At 39.9% G+C, this 25,399-nt stretch overlaps 2 protein-coding genes across 6 annotated transcripts in view; one reads left to right on the top strand and one right to left on the bottom strand.

Moving 5' to 3' along the window:
• HACD3 (3-hydroxyacyl-CoA dehydratase 3) overlaps positions 1–3,946 on the top strand; it is a 34,764-nt gene extending 30,818 nt beyond the window's left edge. For both annotated transcript variants that reach the window (XM_006093380.3, XM_023757836.1), the window contains one exon: positions 2,281–3,946. In XM_006093380.3, the coding sequence (XP_006093442.1) occupies positions 2,281–2,357 (77 nt within the window). In that variant the 3' untranslated portion in view covers positions 2,358–3,946. The remainder of the gene's footprint in view (positions 1–2,280) is intronic.
• A 514-nt stretch (positions 3,947–4,460) lies between these two features.
• Positions 4,461–25,399, bottom strand: part of INTS14 (integrator complex subunit 14) — a 31,787-nt gene continuing 10,848 nt past the window's right edge. For 2 of the 4 annotated variants that reach the window (XM_023757852.1, XM_023757853.1), the window contains exons 8-14: positions 24,916–25,058; positions 22,277–22,369; positions 20,435–20,579; positions 18,526–18,659; positions 10,250–10,368; positions 8,192–8,257; positions 4,461–5,311 (exon numbers count right to left, since the gene is read on the bottom strand). In XM_023757852.1, coding sequence (XP_023613620.1) covers positions 5,060–5,311; positions 8,192–8,257; positions 10,250–10,368; positions 18,526–18,659; positions 20,435–20,579; positions 22,277–22,369; positions 24,916–25,058 — 952 coding nt within the window. In that variant the 3' untranslated portion in view covers positions 4,461–5,059. Of the gene's footprint in view, positions 5,312–8,191; positions 8,258–9,940; positions 10,111–10,249; positions 10,369–18,525; positions 18,660–20,434; positions 20,580–22,276; positions 22,370–24,915; positions 25,059–25,399 lie in introns of all 4 variants that reach the window. The other 2 variants (XR_002830412.1, XM_023757854.1) reach the window with 2 other exon arrangements.

Raw genomic sequence — 25,399 nt, 5'->3', positions numbered from 1 at the left:
TATCGGTGAAGAAATGCTCGGCATATGTCTGAGATTTTGTTGCCTTTGGATTCTTCTAGTATTTTTATGGTTTCCCGTCGTATATTTAAGTCCTTTATCCATTTTGAGTTTATTTTTGTGTATGGTGTAAGTTGGTGGTCTATTTTCATTTTCTTGCATGTATCTGTCCAATTTTCCCAACACCATTTATTGAAGAGACTGTCTTGACTCCATTGTATGTTCTTGCCTCCTTTGTCAAATATTAATTGAGCGTATTGGTTGGGGCTGATTTCTGGGCTCTCTATTCTATTCCATTGATCTATATGTCTGTTCTTGTGCCAGTACCAGGCAGTTTTGAGAACAGTGGCTTTGTAATACAGCTTGATATCTGGTATTGAGATCCCACCTACTTTGTTCTTTCTCAGGATCTCTGCAGCTATTCGGGGTCGTTTTTTATTCCAGATGAATTTTTGGTATCTCCACACTTTTATAACCTAATCACAGAAGTGACATACCGTCACTTTTTCCATATTCTGTTGGTTACGTTAGACCTACTTAGTAAAGTATGGGAGGGAACTACACAAGGGTATGAAATACCAAGAGGTGTAGGGATCACTGGGACCATCTTGGAGGGTGGCTACCACAGACACTGAGAGGAAGACCACAAAAAGTAAACCCAAGAAGCCAGAAAGTCCAGCGGTCTTGGTCATTTAGTGTCAGGGAGAAGAGACCTACACTTCGGGATAGCGTACATGGCAGAAGCACAGTTAATAGTACAACTTATGGGTGTAGGTAATTTGCTAAAGATTAAATTTTATTCCATTTCTTATATTTCAGAAAAGGTGTAATACATTTCAGAAAGATTTCTAACCAAAAGTGTTAAAATAGTTGGGCAGTTGAAGGGAATAAGCTTCAGTTTGGAAAATGCACTCATTAAGAGCTCTTCACCTCTGTTACTGGATAAACTATTACTGTAATTAGGCTCCACGAGGTGGGCATACTGAAAGGGTTAAAGAGGGATCAATATTGGAAAGACCTTAAAATATTTTACTAAAGAAGTTAGAAAGGTAGAAGTATTTTAATGTGCACTAACCTTAGTGGCTTTTTTCATGTTGTTTATGTTGTACACTCTAATTTTTAAGGTTTTATACTCATCTAGTTTGCCTACAATGAATATGCAGTTGTTCTTATTCTTCATAATGAAATAAATCCTAAATCTGCACAATTTAGAAGCAGTAATAACAACCAGTTACATTTGTATATAGATCAAAGTGCTTTTCTAAACCTATGTTCTCTCACAATCAGTCTGTAAAATAAGTGTTTTGAACTCTGCTGCACAGTGAGGAAACTGAAGTGAGGCTAAGCCACAGTGATGAAGTAGAACTGAAATTTGTTCTTTCTGACTGAAATCCTGTGTTGTTTTTTTAAAAAATATTTTTTTTTATTGATTTCAGAGAGGCAGGGAAAGGGAGAGAGAAATAGAAACAGTAAAAATGAGAGAGAATCATTGATTGGCTGCCTCCTACACGCTCCATACTAGGGATTGAGCCCACAACCTGGGCATGTGCCCTGACTGGGAATTGAACGGTGACCTTCTGGTTCATAGGTTGATGCTCAACCACTGAGCCATGCTGGCTGGGCTGAAATCCTGTATTTTCTAAATGAGAAGATTGTGCTTCCTAGAAAAGTATCCCCCACCTTTTATTTTATTTTTAATTTCTTTATTGATTAAGGTATTACATATGTGTCCTTACCCCCTATTACTCCCCCCCCACACACACCTTTTAAACTATTGCTTAATACAGTTTATTGCATAGCCTTGAATTAAAAATTGGGTTGTTTCTATACTTCAGATTTGTGTATTTTATGTAAGTCTTACTTAAAAAGAAATTGGGAGAAAAATATTGTGAACTCTAAGGAAATGTTTAGGGATATTGATGTCTGTAACTTTTACTGAAAAATATAAAAAATTAGATGGGAATGGATATGTGATAAAAAAATGTAATAGAGTTAAGGTTTAATCTAGATGGCATTTACTGTACAATGACTTAATCTTTTTTGTATGTTTGAAAATTTTTATAATAAAATATGGGAGAAAGTGAAATTGTAAACCCACTGGGAGAAATTTGAGTGGTCTCTAGTGCATTGTTACTAACTTGTTACTGAATCGTACTTCCTGAGCAGCTGCAGTAAGCACAGAGGGGTATGAAAAACAGCCAACTAGACTGTCCCTTCCCAAGAGCTTCTGGTTATAAACAGGACAAAGATTCTCATGTCTGATTGGCCTCTTTTCTTTTTCAGGGTTATACATAAATTTCCGTCACCTTTATAAACAGCGCAGGCGGCACTATGGACAAAAAAAGAAGAAAATCCACTGAAAAGAGATTTAGATGACTTCTTGCCATGTAGACTTTGAGCCTAATCTATAATTCTTACAGTTTTACCTTCTTGTACTGATGTAAAAGTTTTTTTTAACGTTAAATGATTAAATTCTCAGTAAGGCTATCTTCCCCTTTCCCCAGTTACATCCTGAATTTATTGTATTATCTTAGTGTAGTACTTGCATGATATCTGATGACAGGTTGGTTCTTTTGTAATCTGTTAGTGACATCAGACAGCCCTGTCCCCACCCACTCCGTGTCCAGTCAGTCTGTTTCACACAAGCCAGAGATTTCATCAGTGACCTGGACCTACTAGGTACTGGCCATTCTTACAGCTGGAATTTGTTCTTTTCAGCTATTGATTGTGGAAGAAAAACAAGACTGTTTTGCTCTATAGGAGCCTGTGAAAGTGACCTAGGCAGGACCTAATATATTCTGTACCCAAAGGGTTACTTAATAAGTGGAGTGGCGTTGGTTTTTTGAAAATCTGTTTGACTCGGTCACTGATAAAACATTTGAGTCCAGGTGGGCCTCGAGAAATATTACCTCTGAATTTCTTGGCCTCTCTAACGATATCTGTTACTATACAGTGCTTACCTGTGTGGACACACAATGATTTGAGAGAAACCAGTCAGAACCTTGGAACACCATGATCACTTACTTCATTCCAAGATAAATCAGAACTATTTTCAACTTTAAAGAAAGATGAAACATGAGTTAGAAAATAATGAGATTATAAGAGTTCCAACCCCAAATGGTTACAGGGGTCAGAAAGGTCAAACTGGCCACAAGACAGCTGCCTGCAATGCAGCCTGTAGCAAACCGGGAACACTAGAGTAGGCCAGTCTAAACACACCTGCAAAACTGCCTTAGGCTGTGCACAAACATAAAAAACTCCAGCTTCTTTTCCCTGACCTGGGTAAGTCCACTTGTGTACCTGTCAGAGTAAGTGGTGGGGTTGTTTGTTTTTTAGTAGACCTCAAAACACCTTTTATTCTGCTGTTGTTTCACCTCTGAAGTAGGACAGTGAACAGAGAACATTGGCTAGAGAATCATCAGCTGGTCCATTAACACAGACTCCTGGCAGGAAACCCACCAACAGAGGAACTGAAAAAAATGTAGGCATGAAGTTTGGCCATTGTCAAAAACATCAATTTCTTCCACATTCCAAGCAAAATGTGTTAGAAGTAATGCTTGTATGAAAGAATTTAAGGCACGATTTCTCAATTGTGCCATTCCCATTGTTCCTGGGGAAAAGGGGACTAAATGAGCTATGCTGTTTCTCTGAGCCCAAGATTGAAACTTGGTTTGACCTAAAAACCTATGATTAGCATAGACTGGCTGATTTTTTTACAAGTTCATTGCACTGAAGGATATTTTGCATGTCTGTAACTTCTGTCAATACTTGTTTGTATTAACTTCTGATATTCTTTCACCTGAGTTTCTGTGTGTAATTATTGCAGATTAGCTTTGCAGATTATGCTGCATCTGTGGCAGAATCTTACATTCTTACAAGCCTTTTTGTTGCTGTCTGAGAAAGCAAAAGATTGTGTATTTCTATTAAACATTTACAGTCAAAATCCTAACTTGTGTTTAAAGATCATTTATTTACTCTAATGGTCTTCAAATTGTTAGTGATAAAGTCCTTTTTCCAGACAAAATATTATATAGCAGTTCAGCATGTTAAACCAAAAGTAGATGCTCAGGTTGAAGCCTGAGGGAGTAATACTTTAGGCCAGCGGTTGCCAACCTTTCGGACCTCACAGACCACCAGTGGTCCACGGACTACCGGTTGGCGACCACTGCTTTAGGCGGTCCACAGAGCAATTTGAAAAGCACTGATAATATAAATAAAACCTAGAGAAGCTACAGGACTTGCCCAATGTCATGAAGCTAGCTGATGAATTGGAAGGGGAGCTGACTGCACTACCTGTCAGAATCTACCTGAATGGAACTTGGCGTAGGCAATGAGGCCTAACAGGTGTCAGAAACAAGGAAGTCAGTATGGAACCCAAGGAACCCTCATGATTTATGAATCTGCCGCACAGAAAGCTGAAATTATATCCAGACAGGACAGACCAAAAGACAAAGACTCATTAATTTACCAGTGAAACCATTTTATAGAAAATCAAATACTTTATTAAAAAACAAAGCTTGAAGAAATGGGAATAATTTTTTACATTTATGGCTGCTGTTTAAAAGTCTGTATCTCAAGACATACCAAAAGCACCTAAGTGTTACCACTAAGTTTTGCCCAAGTTCTAAGAAAAGTTCCGAAACTTAGTGGTGTAGGGCTTGTCCTTAGCTAGTCCCAGTCTGGGTTGCTCATTCCAAGGGCAGAATCTTGAAAATGTCCTTATGATTGAGAGGAGAGAAGATGCCTTTCAGAAAGCCAGAGGACCCCTGTGGGTTAGGTTTCCTGAGGAAGGGAGAGAGCTCTGTACCCATCACACCATCAAGCTTCTCAGATGTCCCCATCATGGGAGCCACAGGTGTCTTCTGGGCTGAAAGAGCTTAGAAAGCGAAGGTCAAAGCCCTTCTCGGACTGTTGCAGTCACTCAAACCAGCAAGGGGTGCTTCTGAGGCAGCCTCAGGGAGGTCTTCAGGTGGTGGCTGCAGAGGTGAACACCCTGGAGAAGTTTTTACCCGAAATCATTTGGACTTAAAATGAGAAGGAAGGAAGGCTCCCAAAGTCAGCTTTACATTCTTTCAGTGCTGCTCCCGGAGAAGTCTGTCTGCAAAGGTGTGATGTTGTGGTCGTAGCCAGCGTACTCGGAGGTGCCAGTACTGGCCAGCTTGAGCTGCTGGGCAGCGTGGGTCAGCTGGAACGCTGCATCGGGGTGGGCTGTGTCGGGCAGCAGCGTGCACTCCCTTTCCAGCATGTCAGCCACCCCTTTGAGCAGGTCCAGGAAACCAAAGGCCAGGGCAGCCTTTCGTAAACGGTTCAGTTCCTGAAATAAGATAAGAAAAACATGAATGTTCCTAAAATGCAATTTCCTTATCACATATTAAAAAAAAACACCAAAAAACTTTTTTTTTTTTTTATTCTCACCCAAGGATACTTTTCTCATTGATTCTTAGAGAAAGTGAAAGTGATTGGGCGGGGGGGGGGGGCGGTTAGAGAGAAACACCCATGTGAGAGGGACACATCAACTGGTTGCCTCCCACATACGCCCTGACTGGGGTGTGGGGATCTAATCCGCAACTGAGATACATGCCCTTGACCGGGAATTAAACCCAATATCCTTCAGTCTGAGAACCAATGCTCTAACCACTGAGCAGAACTTTCTGGCTAAAAGCAGGCTTTTATTCAAAGGTATAACTGGATAAGTAGATTTGTTTAAAACCATTCTTGTGAAATACTTTTTAAGAAACTACAACCACCTTTTCTTATCTGCAAATAGCACACATATACCTCAACTATGATGACCTAATTTTTGCTGAATAACGTACATAATTAGGCAGAAATTATGTACACTGGTAGACTATCAAATTCTCAAAGCTCCATTTGTGGTCTCCACTTTTAAAAAAATATATTTTTATTGATTTCAGAGAGGAAGGGAGAGAGAGAGAGAGAGAGAGAGAGAGAAACATCAACGATGAGCGAGAATCATTGGTCAGCTGCCTACTGCACCCTCCTTATTGGGGGTTGAACTCACAACCCGAGTATGTGCCATGACTGGGAATCAAACCATGACCTCCTGGTTCAGGTGGATGCTCAACCACTGAGCAACACTGGCCTGGCCCCACTTCTTGACTGATTTCTACTCCCACTTCATCTTCTTCCATCCTGTTGACTTCCTGACCGAGCCAGTCAGCCTTTTCTCTGTCTGGAATGAGTACATACTTTCTAAGTGCTCAGCTTAGAATAAGTTCTCATTGACCCCAAAACTGAAGTGAGCATCTCTCTATATAAAAGGCTAATATGCAAAGTGTCCCCTCAGGAGTTCGACCGGGAGACCAGGAGTTCGATTGTTCGCTATGACAAGCGCTGACCACCAGGGGGCGGCGCGGAACGAAGGAAGGCCCTGGCCGGCAGCTGGAAGGCCCCGATCGGCCCTGATCGCCTGATCGGCCCTGATCGCCTAGGGACCCTGTAATGAGAGTGTGATGCCATAACTGAGAAGCAGTAAGAAAGACACTGACTGAAACAGGTCATCACCACCACAGTTAATGAGCACTCATGCAAATGTTGTGAGGCACTTCACATACATCATTTCATTTTCTCATAACTCTAAGGAGGTTTTACTTTTCCTGTTACTCAGGTATGGAAAAGGCTTGTCCCAAACCTCAGAGGGCTCTTAGCCTCTCCTGCTGAACACATTGGAGGAGGCTCTGGAGGAGTCAGAAGCCTGATCAAAAGACAACCACAAAAAGAAAGGTGGATCTGGGCTGGTGTGGTTCAGTTGGGTTGGGTGGGCATTGACCTATGCACCAAAAGGTTGCCAGTTTGATGCCTGGTCAGGGCACATGCCCGGGTTTGGGCCTCAATCTGAGGTGGGGAGTGTGCAGGAGGCAGCCGATAGATATTTCTTTCTCACATCAATGTTTCTTTCTCTCTCTAAAAAAACAAACAAAAAGTGGGGTAGTGAATGGAAGCAGAGAAATAGGAAGTGCCCCATCAACCACTTAGCACACTTAGCAGCGTGATCTGGGCAATGTGTAGAGCCTCACTGGGTCTCAGTGGCCTCATTTACAAAGTGAGAAGGATAACCTCTTCCCTGCCCACTGCGGGGGCTGAAGCAATTGCCTGGTAGAGGCCCTTTCCAGCTGTGATATGTGGGATTATATAAATCCAGAAAAGAGAAATGGGCTTTCTGACCACTTCTCTATCATCTGATAAATAAGTGAAAAGTTGAAAAGGCCAAAGTACAAGTGTGTCATCTTGAATAGAAGCTGATGATTGTGTGTAGAAAGCTCTGCAGGGAGAAGGACCACAGCCAGAATGGTCACCAAGGGCTGTGTGAGCTGGCTTTCAGTTAGGGGGCATGGCAGGCTGGCCAGCTTGCTGGTGTTGAACTCTGATTAAGGTTGCTCTTCCTTGATTTCACCAGCTCACTACATAATTAGGTTTGAAGACAATAGTCACATAAAGGTAATGAAATAACATCCAGACAAAGTAGCATGTATGTTCTCTGGAAGAAATGCTAGCCTAGGGCTGTCTGTGTGTCCACATTTTAAGCTTAGCAAACTAGGATACAACTGACAGCAGCATACCTCACACTGCTACTTAATTTGATTTCAGCCAAACACCAGAAGGACAGGGGAGAAATGAGTGAGCTTAAAGGCCCCACACTCCACCTCACCCCTTGTAACTTTATTCCTTCCACCAATGGTTCTGAATTAGCTAGGTATGATTCCTGAGGGCCATCCTTTTGCAATTCATAAATGTGCAATTTTAGAAGTCATTCCCGGGAGCAGCTTTTCTGGTACAGTAAGAATGTCCTGGGCCATCACCATCCCAGGAAGTCACATACAATGGTAGCCTGGGGTTAGGCTGGATACTCACATGGGAATGGTGAAAAGGTTAAGGGCTATGAGGGTTAAGGTCCTTTCCACTCCTTCCTTTAGCCAGTCATAGCAGCACCAACACAGAGAAGCCCTTTGCACAGAACCAGGCCATTTAAGCACTTCTAATTCTTGGATTTTAGGGCAAAATGGACCTATCACTTCTACTGACTTTACTGATGAAAAAAACTGAAGCACAAGCCATCTATTTCTAACACCTGTCCATGTTCACTCTATGACCCTACACTAACTATGGTGAACCATTTATTTTTGGCACCCATCCCAGGGCTCACCCTCTTCCACTGTAATTCTGATAGTCTCACCTTATAGAATGTCTGTGTTTTTTCAGGTAATTTCCTTGCATTTCTTAAAATCTTCTGTACATCTGTCTATCAAGGATAAAACAAATTCAACATTAGATTTCTATGGTAAAGGGGAAAGAATACAAAAGGTTGGCTCTAAATGTTTAAAGAAATGAAAATACGAATAGAGCTACAGTGTCAAAATGAGCATCCCTTCTGAATTAATGTCACCGTTCTGTTCAATATTAGCACAGCACCTCCCTCCTTCAAAGTGCTTGATAATAAATCCCTTGGTGACAGAAATTAACTTGTCTCACAAAAACAACCAAGTAATTATATATATGGCCAGCTGCTTTTCTGACAAGGTTGCCAAGACCATTCAATGGGGTAAGAATAGTTTCTTCTACAAATGGTGCTAGAACAACTAGATAGACACATAGAAAAGAATGAAGTTGGACCCTTACTTCACACCAAAAAAGTAAATAAAAATGTATCAGAGACCTAAATGCAAGAGCTAAAACTCTTACACTTCAGATTCTTAAAAGAAAACAAGGGCAAATCTTCATGACCTTGGGTTTGGCTATGATTTCTTAGTTACAACAGTACAGCACCTTAAGAAAAAAATTAATTTGATGAATTTTCATAGCAGCATTATTCTGAATAGCAAAAAGGTGGAAACGATCCAAATGCCATCAACTGAATGGATAAACAAAATGTGGCATGGTTATACAATGGAATATTATTCAGCCACCAAAAGGAAAAGTACTGATGTATGCTACAACATGAATGAACACTGACTCTGTGCTTAGTGGAAGGAAACCAAACCAAAAAGGCCACATGTTATATGACTCCATTTATATGAAATATCCAGAACAGGCAAATCCAAAGAGACAGAAAGCAGATTAGTGGTTGCCAAGGGCTGGGGGAAGATGGGAAAATAGAGTGACTTGCTTAATGGGTACAGGGTTTCCTTTTGGGGTGATAAAATATTCTGGAACTAGATAGTAGTAGTGGTTGAATAACATTGTGATTATACAAAATGCCACTGAATGGCATATTTAAAAATGGTTGAAATGGTAAATGTTATGTGTATTTCATCACAATAAAAAAAATACACCTAGCCTAAAATAAAATTTTTAAAATAATTTTAGAAAAATTAGGGGGGAAAAATCAGCTATCCTTCCAATAGGGAAGTGCTCAGGTCAGGGGTGATAGGAAAGAGGGAGAACCTGATTTCTCCACAAAGTGAAGCGACCTCTCTTCCCTTAGCCATGGCAGGATGTGTCCAGTCTCCATGAAAAGGGGGACTATGCCATCAACAGAAGCCACTTCTGTTGTCACGTGGCCTGATTACCTCTTCTCTTCTGGCTTAAGTTGGATTCATTGGAGGAACAAATGAGAACAAAGGCTCAAAAGTGATTTTAAAAAATAGGTACAAAGGACTTTTTGGAAGAAGAAATGTCACTCAGTACCTTGCGTAGCATACCTTGGTAATAATCTACTTGCAGCTTCCCATGAAAGTGTTTTTGTGGAATTACAGTGTAATGCTATGGTTTGGGCTCTACTATGGAAATGGAAGAAATAACCACATGAAGATTTTTACATCGTTCTCGAAATTGTTGTTAAAGATAACACCCATTATATTATTCAATGTCTCAGCATGTCAAAAATTTCACATTAAAATTCAATGCCAAGGAAATGTGTCTCTCTAGAAAAACTGACATACTTCCTTTAATCAGACATATAACCCTCTATAACATAAAACCCTACCTGTTTCTTTTTTGACCTTGGTAGCTCAGAGCCAAATTGTTCAATACAATTATTTTGCCTTGGGTTCCCGGAACAATTGTTTCCCCTCTTCCTCTAGGTTTTGTATTGCTCTAAATTTTGTAAAAAATGATTTTGCTGTATACAGTTTTTACCGTAGGCCACCTCAAATCCTTTTTGGAAATAATGACACATTAGAAGTAAATGAATTAGTAAGTATCAAAGGGAAGGAAAATCAGATCAAATGTCTGCCTGCCTGCCAGAATCCCTCCTCCTGTACCCAGTGGAAAGCAACGTGAACGGTAATATTACCTGCAGGCCACTGGGTTTGATCCAGACAGTCACATTCTGGGCATAACTGCGTTTGTTTTTGGGCTGCAGCGGGAATGGGCTCTTATTGTCATCCTCACCGTAAGGGTTTTCTTTCGCATCTTAAAAGAAAAAGACATTCTTGAAATGACATCTGGCAGAACACAATCAATTACATTTCCAATTAGGCTAGAAGCACTTTGAAATCATTCAATCTTCTATATCCTGTTACTTCCCTAATTAAGAAAATCTATTAACTTCAGTCAGGTTGGGGATCTTGTTCTCAATAAAACGCCACTGATGTAAGAGACCAAACAATCAACTAAGGCCCATGTAAGTGAAAAACAGCTTGACGTTTTTTAGAAACAAGCTTTACTTATTATTTGCTTTATGAATTAAAGTCAGAGAAGATAAAACAAATACATACAATAATACTAATGTACTATTTTAAAAAATAAACAAACTAAAACTCTGTATAGCTTAGTCTAGCATTCTCCAACAGAACTTTCTGCGATGACAGAATGACAGCCACTAGCCCATGTGGCCACAGACAATTTTTTGTAGCTAGTGTGACTGAGGTACTGAATTTTAAATTTTGTTTAATTAAATAGCTTCATGTAGCTAGTGGCTACTGGATTAGAGAGCATTGGGAAAATTAAAAAGGAAAATTATATATAGCCAAATTAAGAAAAGGGACAAGGGAAGAAGTACTTTTTGGTGAAACATACCCCACCTTATTATGGTTTATTGGTTTATTGCTTCTAAAGGATTAAAGCCATATTGGTTTTATAGCTATGTGAATAAACAAGGGTTCTTGTTTTTCTACCTGCTTCCTAAGCCAATGAAACTGCCACAAACTTACAGGGCATACTTACATCTATTGGCTTGTCATTATTGTTACCACCTTCTGGGGTAGACAGAACAGGAATCATTTTCCCAACCAGGCAGGGAGCTTAAATCCTTTGCCCATTATTATGTGTCTACTGTGGCAGAAACTTTATACTTATTCCCCTCAATAAATTCTCTCAACAAACCTCTAAGGCAGGTTTTATTATCAATTATTACTTGTTACCATAATGACAATTCCAACCTCATAAGACTATTATGAGAATAAAATGAGATTATACATTTCATTGTGCCTAGCACAGTGCCGAGGACAAAGTTAAGTTCAATAAAAATGTTAGCTATACTCAAATTATAATAACCTAACAGTATGTATGTATGATGTATGTATATGTATATAGAGAGAGAAAGAGAAAAAAGAAGAGAGGAAGGGAGGGAGAGAGAATTTCTGAAGGTAAGATACTTCAAAAGCTGCTCTAAGATGATAATCATGTTTCTCAAGTCTATTGGAGAGAACCTGACATACCTATTATAGAATTGTCACATGATATACTAAAGGTATGGGTGTTGCCCAAAGTCAAAATAGACATTTCATTGAAATATTTTCAACTCCAGACAAATACTAATGTGTATGCTGAAGAAATTAGTTTTTCTTACCCAAATGAACTGATATAATGTATTTAAAACACTGGAAGCAGAACTTTTTAACAGAGTGCACTGAAGAAAAAAAGACTCAAATATTTTTTAAAAAGCACTTGCTAAAGCAAATGAGAAATCTAATTTTTAAATTAGGCATTTAAGATAAAATGACTTTAGAGAGAGAAGTACGGATTCCTAAGATACCATATCTTTCCATTGCTTTGCAAAATTCATCTTCTGCCCTGGCCAGTGTTGCTCAGTGGTTGGAATGATGGCCCAAGCACTTAAGGGTCATGGATTCAATTCCTGGTCAAGGGCTAGTACCTGGGTTGCAGGTTTGATCCCCAATTCGGTCAGAGTGCATGTGGGTGGTGGGTGCGGTGGCAACCAGTTGATGTGTCTCTCTCACATCGATGTTTCTCTCTCCCTTCCTCCCTTCCACTCTGAAAAGCAATGGAAAAAATATCCTCAGGTGAGTATTAATAAAAAAAATAAAATAAAATCTATCTTCTTTTTTTTGAAATTTTTAAAATATATTTTATTGATTTTTTACAGAGAGGAAGGGAGAGGGATAGAGAGTTAGAAACATCCATGAGAGAGAAACATCGATCAGCTGCCTCCTGCACACCCCCTGCTGGGGATGTGCCCGCAACCAAGGTACATGCCCTTGACTGGAATCGAACCTGGTGGGACTCTTCAGTCCACAGGCCGACCCTCTAGCCACTGAGCCAAACTGGTCAGGGCAAATCTATCTTCTTTGCAGATAAGCTGTAAAGAATATCTACATAAAAACAGACATATGAGCCCAGCTGGTGTGGCTCAGTGGTTGAGCATTGGCCTATGAACTGGAGGTCATAGTTTAATTCTCTGTCAGGGAACATACCAGGATTGTAGGCTCGATCCCCAGTAGGGGGCGTACAGGAGGCAGCCAATCAAATATTCTCTCATCATTGATTTTTTTCTCTCTCCCCCTCTCCCTTCCTCTCTGAAATATGTGTGTCTGTGTGTGTGTGTGTATTAAACAGACATATGAAAGAAAAATAATTTAAGTTGTTTTACCAAGAATTCTGATTTTTTTCAAGAAGGAACTAGATAGTAGTATCCTTAATAAGATAACAAAGTCACACTCTTTAAAAATAAGTAATTGCAAAATAACACATATTTTTCAACCCAAGTCATTATGCTCAATTAATATTTGACAAAGGAGGTAAGAGCATACAATGGAGTCAAGACAGTCTCTTCAATAAATGGTGCTGGGAAATTTGGTCAGATACATGTAAAAAAATGAAACTAGATCATCAACTTACACCATAAACAAAAACAAACTCAAAATGGCTAAAGGTCTTAAATGTAAGATGGGAAACCATGAAAATCCTACAAGACTCCATAGGCAGCAAAATAGCAGACATATGTCATAGCAATAACTTTACCAACACAGCTCCTAGGGCAATGGAGACTAAGGAGGAAATAAACAAATGGGACTACATCAAAATAAAAAGCTTCTGCACAGCAAAAGAAACCATCAACAAAACAACAAGAAAGCCCACTGCATGGGAGAACATATTTGCCAATGTTATCACCGATAAGGGTTTAATCTCCAAAATTTACAGGGAACTCATACAACTTACCAAAAGGAAGATAAACAATCCAATCAAAAAATGGGCAAAGGACCTAAGTAGACACTTTTCGAAAGAGGACATACAGAAGGTTGAGAGACATATGAAAACATGCTCAAAGTCACTAATCATCCAAGAGATGCAAATCAAAACAACAATGAGGTACCATCTCACACCTGTCAGAATGGCTATCATCAGTAAATCAACAAACGACAAGTGCTGACGAGGATGTGGAGAAAAAGGAACACTTGTGCACTGCTGGTGGGAATGCAGACTGGTGGAGCCACTGTGGAAGCTAGTATGGAGTTTCCTCAAAAAGTTAAAAATGGAGCTCCCATTTGACCCAGTAATCCCACTTCTAGGAATATATCCCAAGAAACCAGAAACACCAATCAGAAAGGATATATGCACCCCTATGTTCATAGCAGCATAATTTACAATTGCTAAGATTTGGAAACAGCCTAAGTGCCCATCAGCAGATGAGTGGATTAAGAAATGGTGGTACATCTACACAATGGAATACTACACTGCTATAAAAAAGAAGGAACTTTTACCATTTGCAACAGCATGGATGGAACTGGAGAGCATTATTCTAAGCGAAATAAGCCAGTCGGAGAAAGATAAATATCACATGATCTCACTCATATGTGGGATATAATGATCAACATAATTTGATGAACAAGAATAGATCCAGAGCAAATGGCAGGGGAGGTGGGGGGGGGGGGTTAGAGATCAACCAAAGGACTTGTATGCATGCATATTAGCATAACCAATGGACACAGACACTGGGGCGGTGGGGGCTTGCCCGGGTGGGAATGGTTGGGGGGGGGGGTCAATTGGGGAAAAAGGAGACATATGTAAAACTTTAGACAATAAAAAAACAACAACACATATTTGTATGCATGATATTTGGACTTGTATATGGAACCAGTATTGTACCTAGTAATCACTGCTATTCTAACTGAAGTTAACCAGAAACCAAACAAAGGGAAAGCTTCAGGTATAACAAGGCAACACTTTCAATAAACCTTTTAAATTAAAAAAAAAAAGCTCTTATTACCTTCATTGAAAAGAAGAACAGACCCAGAGGGAGGAAAATAATAACTTGAATATAAGGCAGAGTAAACAGCAGTCCAATCTGAATGAAGAATGCATGTAACAAGCCAAGCACTGCTGGTTGGAAGCCAGATCAGAAAGAAATGTGAATGCTACTATCTTAGATTATGGACAGGCGTCTGTGGTGAAAACTATCACAATAGTCTAGGCCAGGGGTGAGCAAACTTTTTCTGTAAAGGGCTTTGTGGGTGCTATGGTCTCTGTTATAACTACTCTACTCTGCCACTGGAGCATGAGAGCAGCCATAGACAATACGAAAGGAATGAGTGTGCCATTTGTAATAAAACTTTACTTATAAAACAGACAGTGGGCTAGTTTGACCTGCAGGCCATAGTTAGCTGACCTCTGACCTAAGTGAAAGGTAAAGAAAGCCAGAACAAGGCAAGAGCAGTGACAATGAAAGGCAGAATGAATGTAAGGATGCTAGAGAGGCTAGATGAAGGTGAGGAATTGTTACACACGCACACGCACACGGACTTCCTATGCCCTTGTGTTCTCCTCCAACTGTTGGTGGCCAAACTTGTCATCTTCATTTCCTCATATCTAATTCATTCCTCAACCTATGTCCTGGCTAACTATCTACTGAAGCTACTTTTATGAAGCCACCAATCATGTCCTGTCAAGATCAAATGACTCTGATTTATAGTGTCCTCTTCTTTCCTCATGGTTTCTAGTCCTTCCTAAAACTCTTCAATATTTAAAACACTCATTCCACAGTTTGTTTCAGATTTAGTTCTCAGGAGGCTAGTCACTCTGCTGGCCTTCCTTCAAAGGAGATAAAATCCTCTTATGATTTGGAAACTGTTTTTCAAATCATGATCTCATCGTCAGCGGGGGTTTTTCTGTGGAAGTCCTTTTGCCCTGGGCTGTAGAGGTGTCCCTACAGAGCCACTGTATGGCCTTCTGGAGGATGCACCAAGGTTTCATTGCTTCAGAACCAGTTCTGTATTGTTTGGTTTTAGAAATCCCCATTTCAGAATGGGTAGTATCAGTCTGCATGGTGAAGGACTTGGGCTTCAATTTCTCATAGAAGACTTTTAAATTTCTTTATATCCAGAAAAGTGGGTAGAAAAAAAATGTGTAGAATTTTTCTTGCCATCCTCTCACTGAGAGGGTAGACCTTCCACATTCTTAGCTTTACTCACAGAGCTCAATTCTTTGTCTTGTTTGGAACCAAGTCATGTCTCCTGTCCCAGCGTGAGTTTAAAACCCCAGCCCCTGGATCCTAGCTCAGTAGCCAAACTATGGCCTGTTGCCTGTTTTTGAGTTAAGAATGGTTTTTATGTTTTTAAATGCTGGGCAAAGAAATCAAGAGAATAATATTTCATGAAATGTACATGAAAAGTATATAAAATTCAAATTCTGGTGTCCATAAGTAACATTTTTTGGAATACAGTCACTATCATTTATGCACATATTGTGCTACAATGGCAGAGCTCAGTAGTTATGACAGAGGCCACATGGTCTGCAAAGCCTAAAATATTTACTATCTTGTTCTTTTTCTGAAAAAGCTTGCTGAACCTTGGCCTACCATCTGGGCCTATATTTAGTCCAAATCTTCTCTAGGCTTCAATGGCAAAAGGCATTCGTGGAGCTCAGCTGACAAGCATGCACAAGTGTACGAGACACTGTACTTCCTTCTTGAGTCTCTCTATTCTCTTGGCTTCTGCGACATCACTTCTACTTTCCCTTTCATCTGCCTGTTCCCTCTCATTTTCCTTTACTAGCACCCTTTCCATTGTCCCCAATAGTTGTCCCTTTCTAAGGGTTTGGTCCTTGGCTCTCTTTTTTCCCTTAATCTGTATACTTTGCGCTAAGGCTAGAGCTTCTTACAGAGTGTAGATCACCTGGATTGTAATCATGTGGGTAATATTAAAACTGTAAGTTCCTGGGCCTGAATCCAGACCTACTGAATCAGAATCTCTGCATGTGGGGGCCCAGGAAACAGAATTTTTATACAAGTTCTCCAGGTTTATTTTTGCACACGAAAATTTTGGACCTAAGTAATCTCCTTCATTCTCACCATTTTAACAATCAGTGATGTGCTTATAATGAAAAGTTGTATTTCCAACTCTGCCCTCTCTCCTGAACTGTAGGTTCATATAGGAATTGTCTCTAGGCACCTCCATCTGAATCTCATAGGCATAAACTCAACATGCACAAAAGAAATCCTTTCCAAATCTACTTTTCCTCCTCTGTTCTGTTTTTTTGTGTGTTTTAAAAAAAAATATATTTTATTGACTTCTTACAGAGAGGAAAGGAGAGGGATAGAGAGTTAGAAATACCGATGAGAGAGAAACATCGATCAGCTGCCTCCTGCACACTCCCTACTGGGTATGTGCCTGCAACCAAGGTACATGCCCTTGACCAGAATCGAACCTGGGACCCTTCAGTCCGCAGGCCGACTATCCACTAAGCCAAACCAGTCAGGGCTGTTTTCTGTTTTAATTAATAGTACCACCTTTCACCCTGCAGCCCAGGTCAGAAACCTGGGATCATTCTTAATTCTTCTCCTTCCTTTATTCTTCTTTGTAAATACTAGTATGACTTGCCTGGATCCCATCCATTGTCCCCAGCCACTACCCCTTGTTCTGGCTCTCACCTTCACATCTCCAGGACTATCATAGTTGACGACTTCTTACTACAGGATGTCCTCACCTTTTCAAATCCACATTTCAAAGTTATCTTTCTAAATGCAAATTTATTATTACTCACTTGGATTTCGGTCATATTGCACAATACCAGGGGGCACTAGTACCTAGACTACAAAGTTTTCTAACTGGTACCTCCACTGTTCTCATTATAGACAGAAGGATCTGATATATTACTCCCCTTTGGTGGCTTTCCAGTATCAGCAGAATAAAGTTTCAGCTCTTCACATTTCAGATGAGGCCTGCCCTGCTCCAGCCACTGCCAACCTCTAACCTACCCTCTGGCCTTCCAACCCCTCCCCCAGTTTGTGCTCCTTTCTTTTCTATAAGGATTCCATTTGTCCAGGATGCCCTTTCTTCCTTCACTGGCTCACCAAATTCCTTTGTCTTTTCTTTTTCCCCCAAAAAGTTGGCCAGGGTCCTGTGAGGAGATTTTCCTGAGTCCTCTAGGCAGAGGTGATCCTCCTCTCCTGCAGGCCAACTCTGACCTTGTGTCCGCCTGTGTTTATTGTTCACCTTTCCACTAGACTTTGAGTAACTCTTGCTAACTCTTTTATCCCCTAGACCTGGCACAAAATAGGTTGCTTGGTAGATGTTCCTGAAAGTGAAATGGGCCCAAATGACTTAAGGATGACTCTATAGTTGGAACCTGAGTACCTAGGAGTACAAAGGTAAAAGGCCTCCATCAGAAGGAGTAGGAAAATCAGAAGAAGGAACAGTTTAAGAGGAAGGGGTGAGACAACGGTTTCTATAACAAATATACTGAGCTTAGGACTGTGGCAGAATATCCAGGTAGAGAAGTCCAAGGGAAAGTGGAAATACAATATGCAAATTCCAGGGAAAGATCAAGCAGGACTAGAGTTATACTAGTAGATTTGGGGGACTCTGGAGCTATAATGGCTGATTTAATAACCAGGAGAGTATATTAATGCAAGAGAAAAAGGCAAAGAACATCACGAGGCAAGAAGAAGAAAAGATGCCAGAAAAAGAAAAGTTGCTGAAGAAAAAGGTTAAATACCAGGAAAATGCAATGTTAGAAAAGCCAAGGAAAACAGTTCCAAGAAGGAAGGGGATTACATTATCTCGGAATGACTGGGGATTATCTGGGTTGAAAATTACCCTAAGGAAATTTTACATTAAAGAAAAATAAGTTTATGGAGAGTAGCTTTTTTACTCTAAGCAGTTAGAGCGCTTATATGTAATTAAAGCAACCTAAATGATGGTTTCCCGAGTTATAAAGTTAAAAAGTTCAAACATCAAACTCTCTGGGGTTCTCCATTTACATATCCAGCATCAGAGACCACAGCACACCCATAGGGAGATCACGCAGCTCTCTGACTACACAGTCAGAGCCATTCAGAACAGCAGAGAGGAAAACAAAGTCAAGATCAATAAAATCTGATCTGCGTTATACCTGAAATAGGACCCAACTGTCCCATTTTCCCTAGCCATGGGAGAGGTTCTGGGCCAGGCTCAAAGAGGGACATCATGAGGTTTGATTTCTTCTTGCTGTCAGCTTGGGAGTAGAGCATTCCATGCCATTCAGGACTAGATGGAGAGAAGATGGAAAATCAGAATATCAAGCCTGTGACTGTCAAGTTAAATAAGTCTAACCTGTGTTTTTCTCTTGAGTGGCATAAGCTTCAGCTTTGAAATCAGGTATATGACTTTTACTAAAGCCAAATCCTAAACCTGAAAATGCATACTGCTGCCCCCTAATATCACCATTCCTCTGGGACATGTATTTTTATTCAATTATGTAGATATGGAACTCAAAAGCAATTATTTATTTGTTTATTTATTTTAAGCCTCACCCAAGGATATTTTTCCATGAGAGAGTGGAAGAGAGGGAAAGACCGAGAAATATCAATGTGAGAGAAATATATCGATTGATTGCCTCCTGCACGTGCCCCGACCAGGGCCCCAGCCAGGGAGGAGCTTGCAACTGAGGTAGGAGCCCTTGACTGGAATCGAACCTGGGACCCTTCAGTCTGCAGGTCGACACTCTATCCACTGAGCCAAACCGGCTAGGGCAAAAGCAGTCTTAAAAGAGAAAAAAATCACAGGGCAGGAGGCAGCTGCAGGGGTGGTGAGGAGTATTGGTCTTTTCAGCTGCCTCCATGAGTCATTCACAGCAGCACCAACACAGAGAAGACCTTGTAACAAAAGGCACAAAGCCATCACCCAGCTCTGCTCCCAATTCGCAAAGGGCACCAGGTGATTCTCATTTTCAGAGCCAGTGCAAGTAAGTTTGGGTACCAAGAAATACCGCAAACCAATACCTAAAAAGAGCTACATTCTTCTTTTTGTACTAATTTTAACTCAAGCAGAAATGGAGCCATGCTTCCTCTGATCTCATATCATTCTATCCCAGGCAATGGCCAGAAAAAGCTCAGTCACCTCTTCTTTTCTAACAACAGGTATTATAGCAAGGGAAGCAGGTAGCTTTGCAAATTCGAGACTGCAGTGAATGTAGAAGCTAGAAGGGCTTTCCTCTTAGGGAAGGAATACAGCAGAGTGGTTACAAGCATGGACTCTGGAGTAAAAATCCATAGGTAAGAATCCTGGCTCTTCCATTTACTAGCCATGGGACCTTGAGCAAGTTCCTTGACCTCTTAAGCCTCAGTTTCTCATCTACAGAATGGGAATAATATCAATACCTCCTATGTAGTGTATGTGAGAGATTAAATATATTAATGTATGTAAGGAGCCTACAGGAGTGCTTGGCATATGGTAAAAGTTCAATCAATTTTATCAGCATCTTTTTTCATTTAATTCTACCTCCTCATTTTGTAGCTGAGGAGTCTGTGAACACTGCATAAGATCCTAATAGCAAGTTGGTAGCATTGCTATAACTGAATCTAGGTTCCTAGATAAAATAGAAGAAAACTTCTATAATCTAAAAGCAATATCATTAAAAGGCTTTTTTACTTAATCTAGGGTTGGGGTGGGAAATGTCTGACCCGAGGGCTGTGTAAGGCCCTCAAAATCATTTGGTCTGGCCCTGCCAAGGCATGAGGAGTGAGTTAATTAAATGTTTGACCAAATAAAGCAGGCTAATTTTTAAGTTGATAATTTTGTATGGCCCCCGAATGATGTTATAAATATCCAAATGGCCCTTGGCAGAAGAAAGGTTCCCCATCCCTGCTCTTGGGGATAATTTAAAGAGCAATTTAGAAGGTGATGGTAGGTGGGATGGGTATGGCAGGGAGAGGAAAAAGGAGACAAGGACCTTTCTATTTCTTTCAGAAAAGTTTGGGAAAACTTCACTTTGTTAATTGATTCTCCCTTTCACTCAACCAAAGGAAAACAACGTTTCTTACCCAAGTTGAACTATTGCTACCATTCCTTCCACTTTTAGGCTGCCATGGAGCAGGACACAGAAGTTGGGTATTTTGCCTGCAATTTGATTGGCTGAATTTTCATCTTCATTATCATCAGTTATGCCAGTACCCACCTCGTCACCTTCTGTGAAAAGAAGAGAAAACAGGTCAGACTGAGATTTGCTACAAAAATCCAAACCGCAATTATACTGTTGGCTGTTTCTAGCGTTGGAAGGAAAGTAAATGGATTTATAAAAGAAAAACTCATATTCTGGTGTTCCTATATCCATATAAAAATCAGTTTTCACATATGAAACATCCAGAAGAGGCAACTCTATAGAGACAGAAAGGACATCAGTGGTTACCCGAGGAAGATGAAGGGCTTAGGGGTTTTAAAATTCTGATTCTAAAATGAACTGTGGTTGCACAATTCTATAACTATACTAAAATGTACTGATTTGTATACTTCAAATGGGTGAAATGTCTGGTATATGAATTACATTTTAGTGAAGCTGATACATGCAAAAATTAGCTTTCCACAGCTTCTACTAGGACACTCAGCTAGGTGCTCTCTGGGGTTTCAAGTACCTTCTAAACAAAACCACATATTCAGAGATAGCAAGAGTATTCTCAACTGACAGCCTTCAGGAGCACATGGATGCGAGCCTCCCCCCACCCAAGATGAAGAGTGTTACTCCATAAACTTTTTGATCTGACTCTCCAACACCAGGTTCTCTCATGCACTCTGCTGACAAATGGATCTTCCTACAATTAACTTCTCTTTGGAACTATCTGCCCACTCAATCTTATGCAAAGACTTTTTAATTCAATAGGAAGAATTTGTCCAGTTTATCTTGACATTCAAAAGCCCTTAAGACATGGCCCCATTCTGCCTTCCCACACTTTTCTTTCCACTGTTCCCCTACATAAACTCTTAATTTTGCCCACTTTCCAACACCAGGTTCTCTCATGCACTCTGCTGACAAATGGATCTTCCTACAATTAACTTCTCTTTGGAACTATCTGCCCACTCAATCTTATGCAAAGACTTTTTAAATTATGAACAATAATCACTATAAGCCATCTTTGGGCATATTTCAAGATTCCGTCTGTGCATGTGTGATTGAGGGTTATGGAATAGCCAATTTTACAACTGAGACAACCGCCATCAACTGAATGTGATCATAACTCAGTAAGTAGAAACCTGACTGACTACATATACTTCTTGGAGAGAGTTGGTGAACATAAAGTGGATGGTCAGCCTAGAACAGAGAAAAGAGAAGTTTCAAGTGCTAGAGACTAACATTCTCCATAGGGATGTTTAATTTGGGGGACATGACTTTATAGTTCCTGGAGAGCTTTATTCTATAGTAATAAAAAGCCTCCCAAGGGGCTGGATTCTTCCATTTTATTGCACAGTATTTACTGAGTATCACTGGTAGAGAACAGGTGTAGTTTCTCCCCTTATGGAGCTGTATTTCACTCCATATTTATCAGGCAACCTCTAAGAATCACTTTGGCTTCCTCGCCATGCTTCTACCAGGAAAGGCAGAGTCTTGGATTAGGGACAAAGCATTGTCATCTCTAAAGAGGATCTCCACTGTAAATTAATAAAGCAATACACAATAAATATGTGTCAATATGCTTTCCACAGTGTAAGGCTGCAGAATTAGTTTTCTAGTAGAAGAGGCAATATTCCATTTTTAAAAAATTCAATCCAAACCAATCACTATTCCTTTCCCTAAAACTCTGCAAAATGGGCTAATCTATTATCTGACACTTAAGAATAACTTTAGACAATAAGATACTTCATATGTATCACTGAACAGGAAGAGAACTCACCTTTGTTAAGTGCTATAGGTAGGACCAGATGTCTGGACAGTACTGGAGGACTGGAAATATCAGCTATATCAATGAACCCCACTATTTCCAAATCTGAAAAGGATAAATCAACATAGAATTAATTAGTTCTATAGGAAAGTACATTATTTTCTATGTACTAGATTTCATAAACACAATGTTTAATTTAGATATGGAATTCAAATATGATGGGTAGGAAGGTTATTAGAAGTCTTCCTAGATAACTAACACATTTTCATTTAAGTAGCTCAGAAAATAAGAATAATTATCCTTATTTAATGAATTTAAGTTATATGACAAATCAGCTAAACTTTATTTTTATGAGGGTAGATCCTCAGCCAAAGCAAAAGGTAAAGGCCAAATCCCTCTATATCATCAGGGATTTTTCAAGCCCACCAGGCCTCATAGTCAAACACTTCCACAACTCCAACCAAGCAACCTTGGAGGGTAAAGCTATTCTGAGAAAGAAATGCATTCCCTGCAAAATCAAGCGAGCAGTTTAAATATGACAATGATTTCTTTGTTTTAGAGAGGCCTATTAAAGACCAAAAGTACTTGTTGGAAACATAAAATAAGTAAAAAATAAAAGTTGTAACCCAAAATACTTTTTAAAAGTTTTTAGGTTTCCCCCCTGATCATATAAATAGTATAAAAGCCTGGAAAACACTAAAAATTCTAAAGAAGGAAACTAACATTACTCATTATTTATCATCAAAGGAAACCTCTATTAATATTTTATTGCCCCTGTCCGGTGTTGCTCAATGGTCAGTCAGTCTGGGGACCAGGGTTTTGGGTTCCATTCCCAGCCAAGGGCACATACCTGAGTTGCAGGTTCATCTCTGGCCCCAGTCAGGGTATATGCAGGAGACAACTAATCAATGTGTCTCTCTCAGACAACGAATCAATGTGTCTCTCTCATATTAATGTTTCTCTCTCTCTCTCTTCCCTCCCTCCCGTCCACTCTCTCTAAAAGAATCAATGAGAATTAACAACAACAAATATATATATTTGTATGTGTGTACACACATACAGTGTATGTATGTGTGCATACACACACACACACACACATATATATATTTTACTGAATTGCTTTTCAGTCTTGTAGGCATATATACACACTCATATTTTCAAAACAATTAAAAAAAATCAGGCTTGTGGAGTGTACACTGTACTTGTAAGACTCAGGAAACTGCTTTTCTGGAGATTTGCCTTCATTACCTTCTTTAGCTGAATGACAAATGAATCAGCAAAAGCAGCTACATATTTTTCATTTGAGTAGAAAGGGTTTAAGTATAAGCTATTACCAAGATCATGGACTAAAAGTTTATTTTATATAGGAAAGAAAGACCTATTCAAAGTTACTCATCCAAAACAGATGGGAGGGAATCTAATTGAAGGTTTGACATAGCTTAATACAGTTGTCTCGTCACAATGAGAGATGGATGCCCTACTTCTAGATAGCCAGGAGCTAAATGCACAAAAAATAAAAAGCCTGTGCTTAGTCCTTCACTCTAAACTCCTTAAAACTGTACAGCCAAGCCCTGGCTGGTTTGGCTCAGTGGATAGAGTGTTGGCCTATGGACCAACGGGTCCCAGGTTTGATTCCGATCAAGAGCACATATCTTGGTTGCAGGTTCCTCCCCGGCTCAGGCCTTGGTCAGGGTGTGCAGGCCCTGTGTGCAGGAAACAACCAATTGATGTATTTCTCTCACATCGATGTTTCTGTCTTTCCCTCTCTCTTCCACTCTCTCTAAAAGATCAATGGGAAAATATCCTTGGGTGAGGATTAACAAAAAAACAACACCTGTACAGCCAAGAATGAAATGAACATTTACTGTGCACTTAATTTTAAATTTTAGACATCTGTTGATTGGTTACCTAGTCAACATCTACTAAGCATCTGACACTATGCTAGGCACTGAGGGTGCAATGGTGACTGACACAGGGATGGTTTAATGTGTACCCACAGCTCAAGGAGTTCACCCTCCAACAGGAGATAACTCTCCTCTCTACTGTTCCTTGTTACTTTTGACTCTTCGCTTTGCCAATCTTAGCTAAGCCCAGCACTGGCAACATGAACCAGGTAAAAGCAGTGCCACTTCACTTTCTTTCAGTCATAATATAAGCAGCGGGGCTAGAGAGGTACAGAGCTGAGATTTTAGAGACCATCACCTACAGATTCCACTCACTTAGCCAGTAAGAACTAGAGGAAGTGTCTTGTTCAGGGCCACGCAGGAAGAGTCACTCAGCCAAGTCTAGAAGCCAGCCCTTCATATCTGACCTCAATTATGATGCTAAGTAACATTAGTATCTATTAAGAATTACCTCAAGGATTTCAATGCTCATGAATCTGGCCATGATTTCCAACTCTAGAATTTGGGGTTATTATCTAGGATTGGAGATTAATTCATGACCTCACCATCACCACAAAGGACTACTAATCTGCTACCCCTTAGGCAATGCATCCTCCCATCCAAAGTGTATAACTGATGATGACAGCATCCTCGTATCAGAATTTACATTTCTTTTTAACTATCTTGGATAGAGAGGAGTAAAAGTCAAAAGTTAGGAAAAAGTTAGGATAATAGAAGAACTAAGAAGGAAGTTTTAAAAAAAGTTACCTGTGTTAATGACTTTAGGGATAGGATCGATTTCCTCATCTACAACAAAAGGTTCTGGCCTGGGGAAGACTTGCACATCTGCAGTGAGGTGGCCACACTTGAGAACAGCATGGAAAGGCGTGTATGCCAGATCTATCAGTTTTCTAGAATATAATGATTAATTATTATAGGAAGAGTAAGATGATACATATAATATTTTTCAAGTAATTTTTTTAAGATGTTAAGTTGTTTTCCCTTTGAGTTGACTCCAAAACGATGTGACCATTTTGAAACAGAACAAAATCTGACATTTTTGGTGAAGCAATTTCAACTCTGAAAAGTCCTAAAGCAAGTTATTCTTTGAAATTGCTGAGTCATTGTAAGGAAGTCAATATCGATTTAGTCATGTTTAATTCAAAAGGGAATGAACTTTTAAAAATCACTTCTACCAAGCATTTTATCTGAAAAATGTGAAACTTGGGGGAAATGAAATGACACAATTAGA

The sequence above is a fragment of the Myotis lucifugus genome, unplaced genomic scaffold (assembly GCF_000147115.1).
Source record: "Myotis lucifugus unplaced genomic scaffold, Myoluc2.0 scaffold_115, whole genome shotgun sequence".
Classification (NCBI taxonomy): Eukaryota; Metazoa; Chordata; class Mammalia; order Chiroptera; family Vespertilionidae; genus Myotis; species Myotis lucifugus.
Note: the sequence above shows the minus strand (reverse complement) of the source record. Positions and strands in the feature narration are given on the sequence as shown.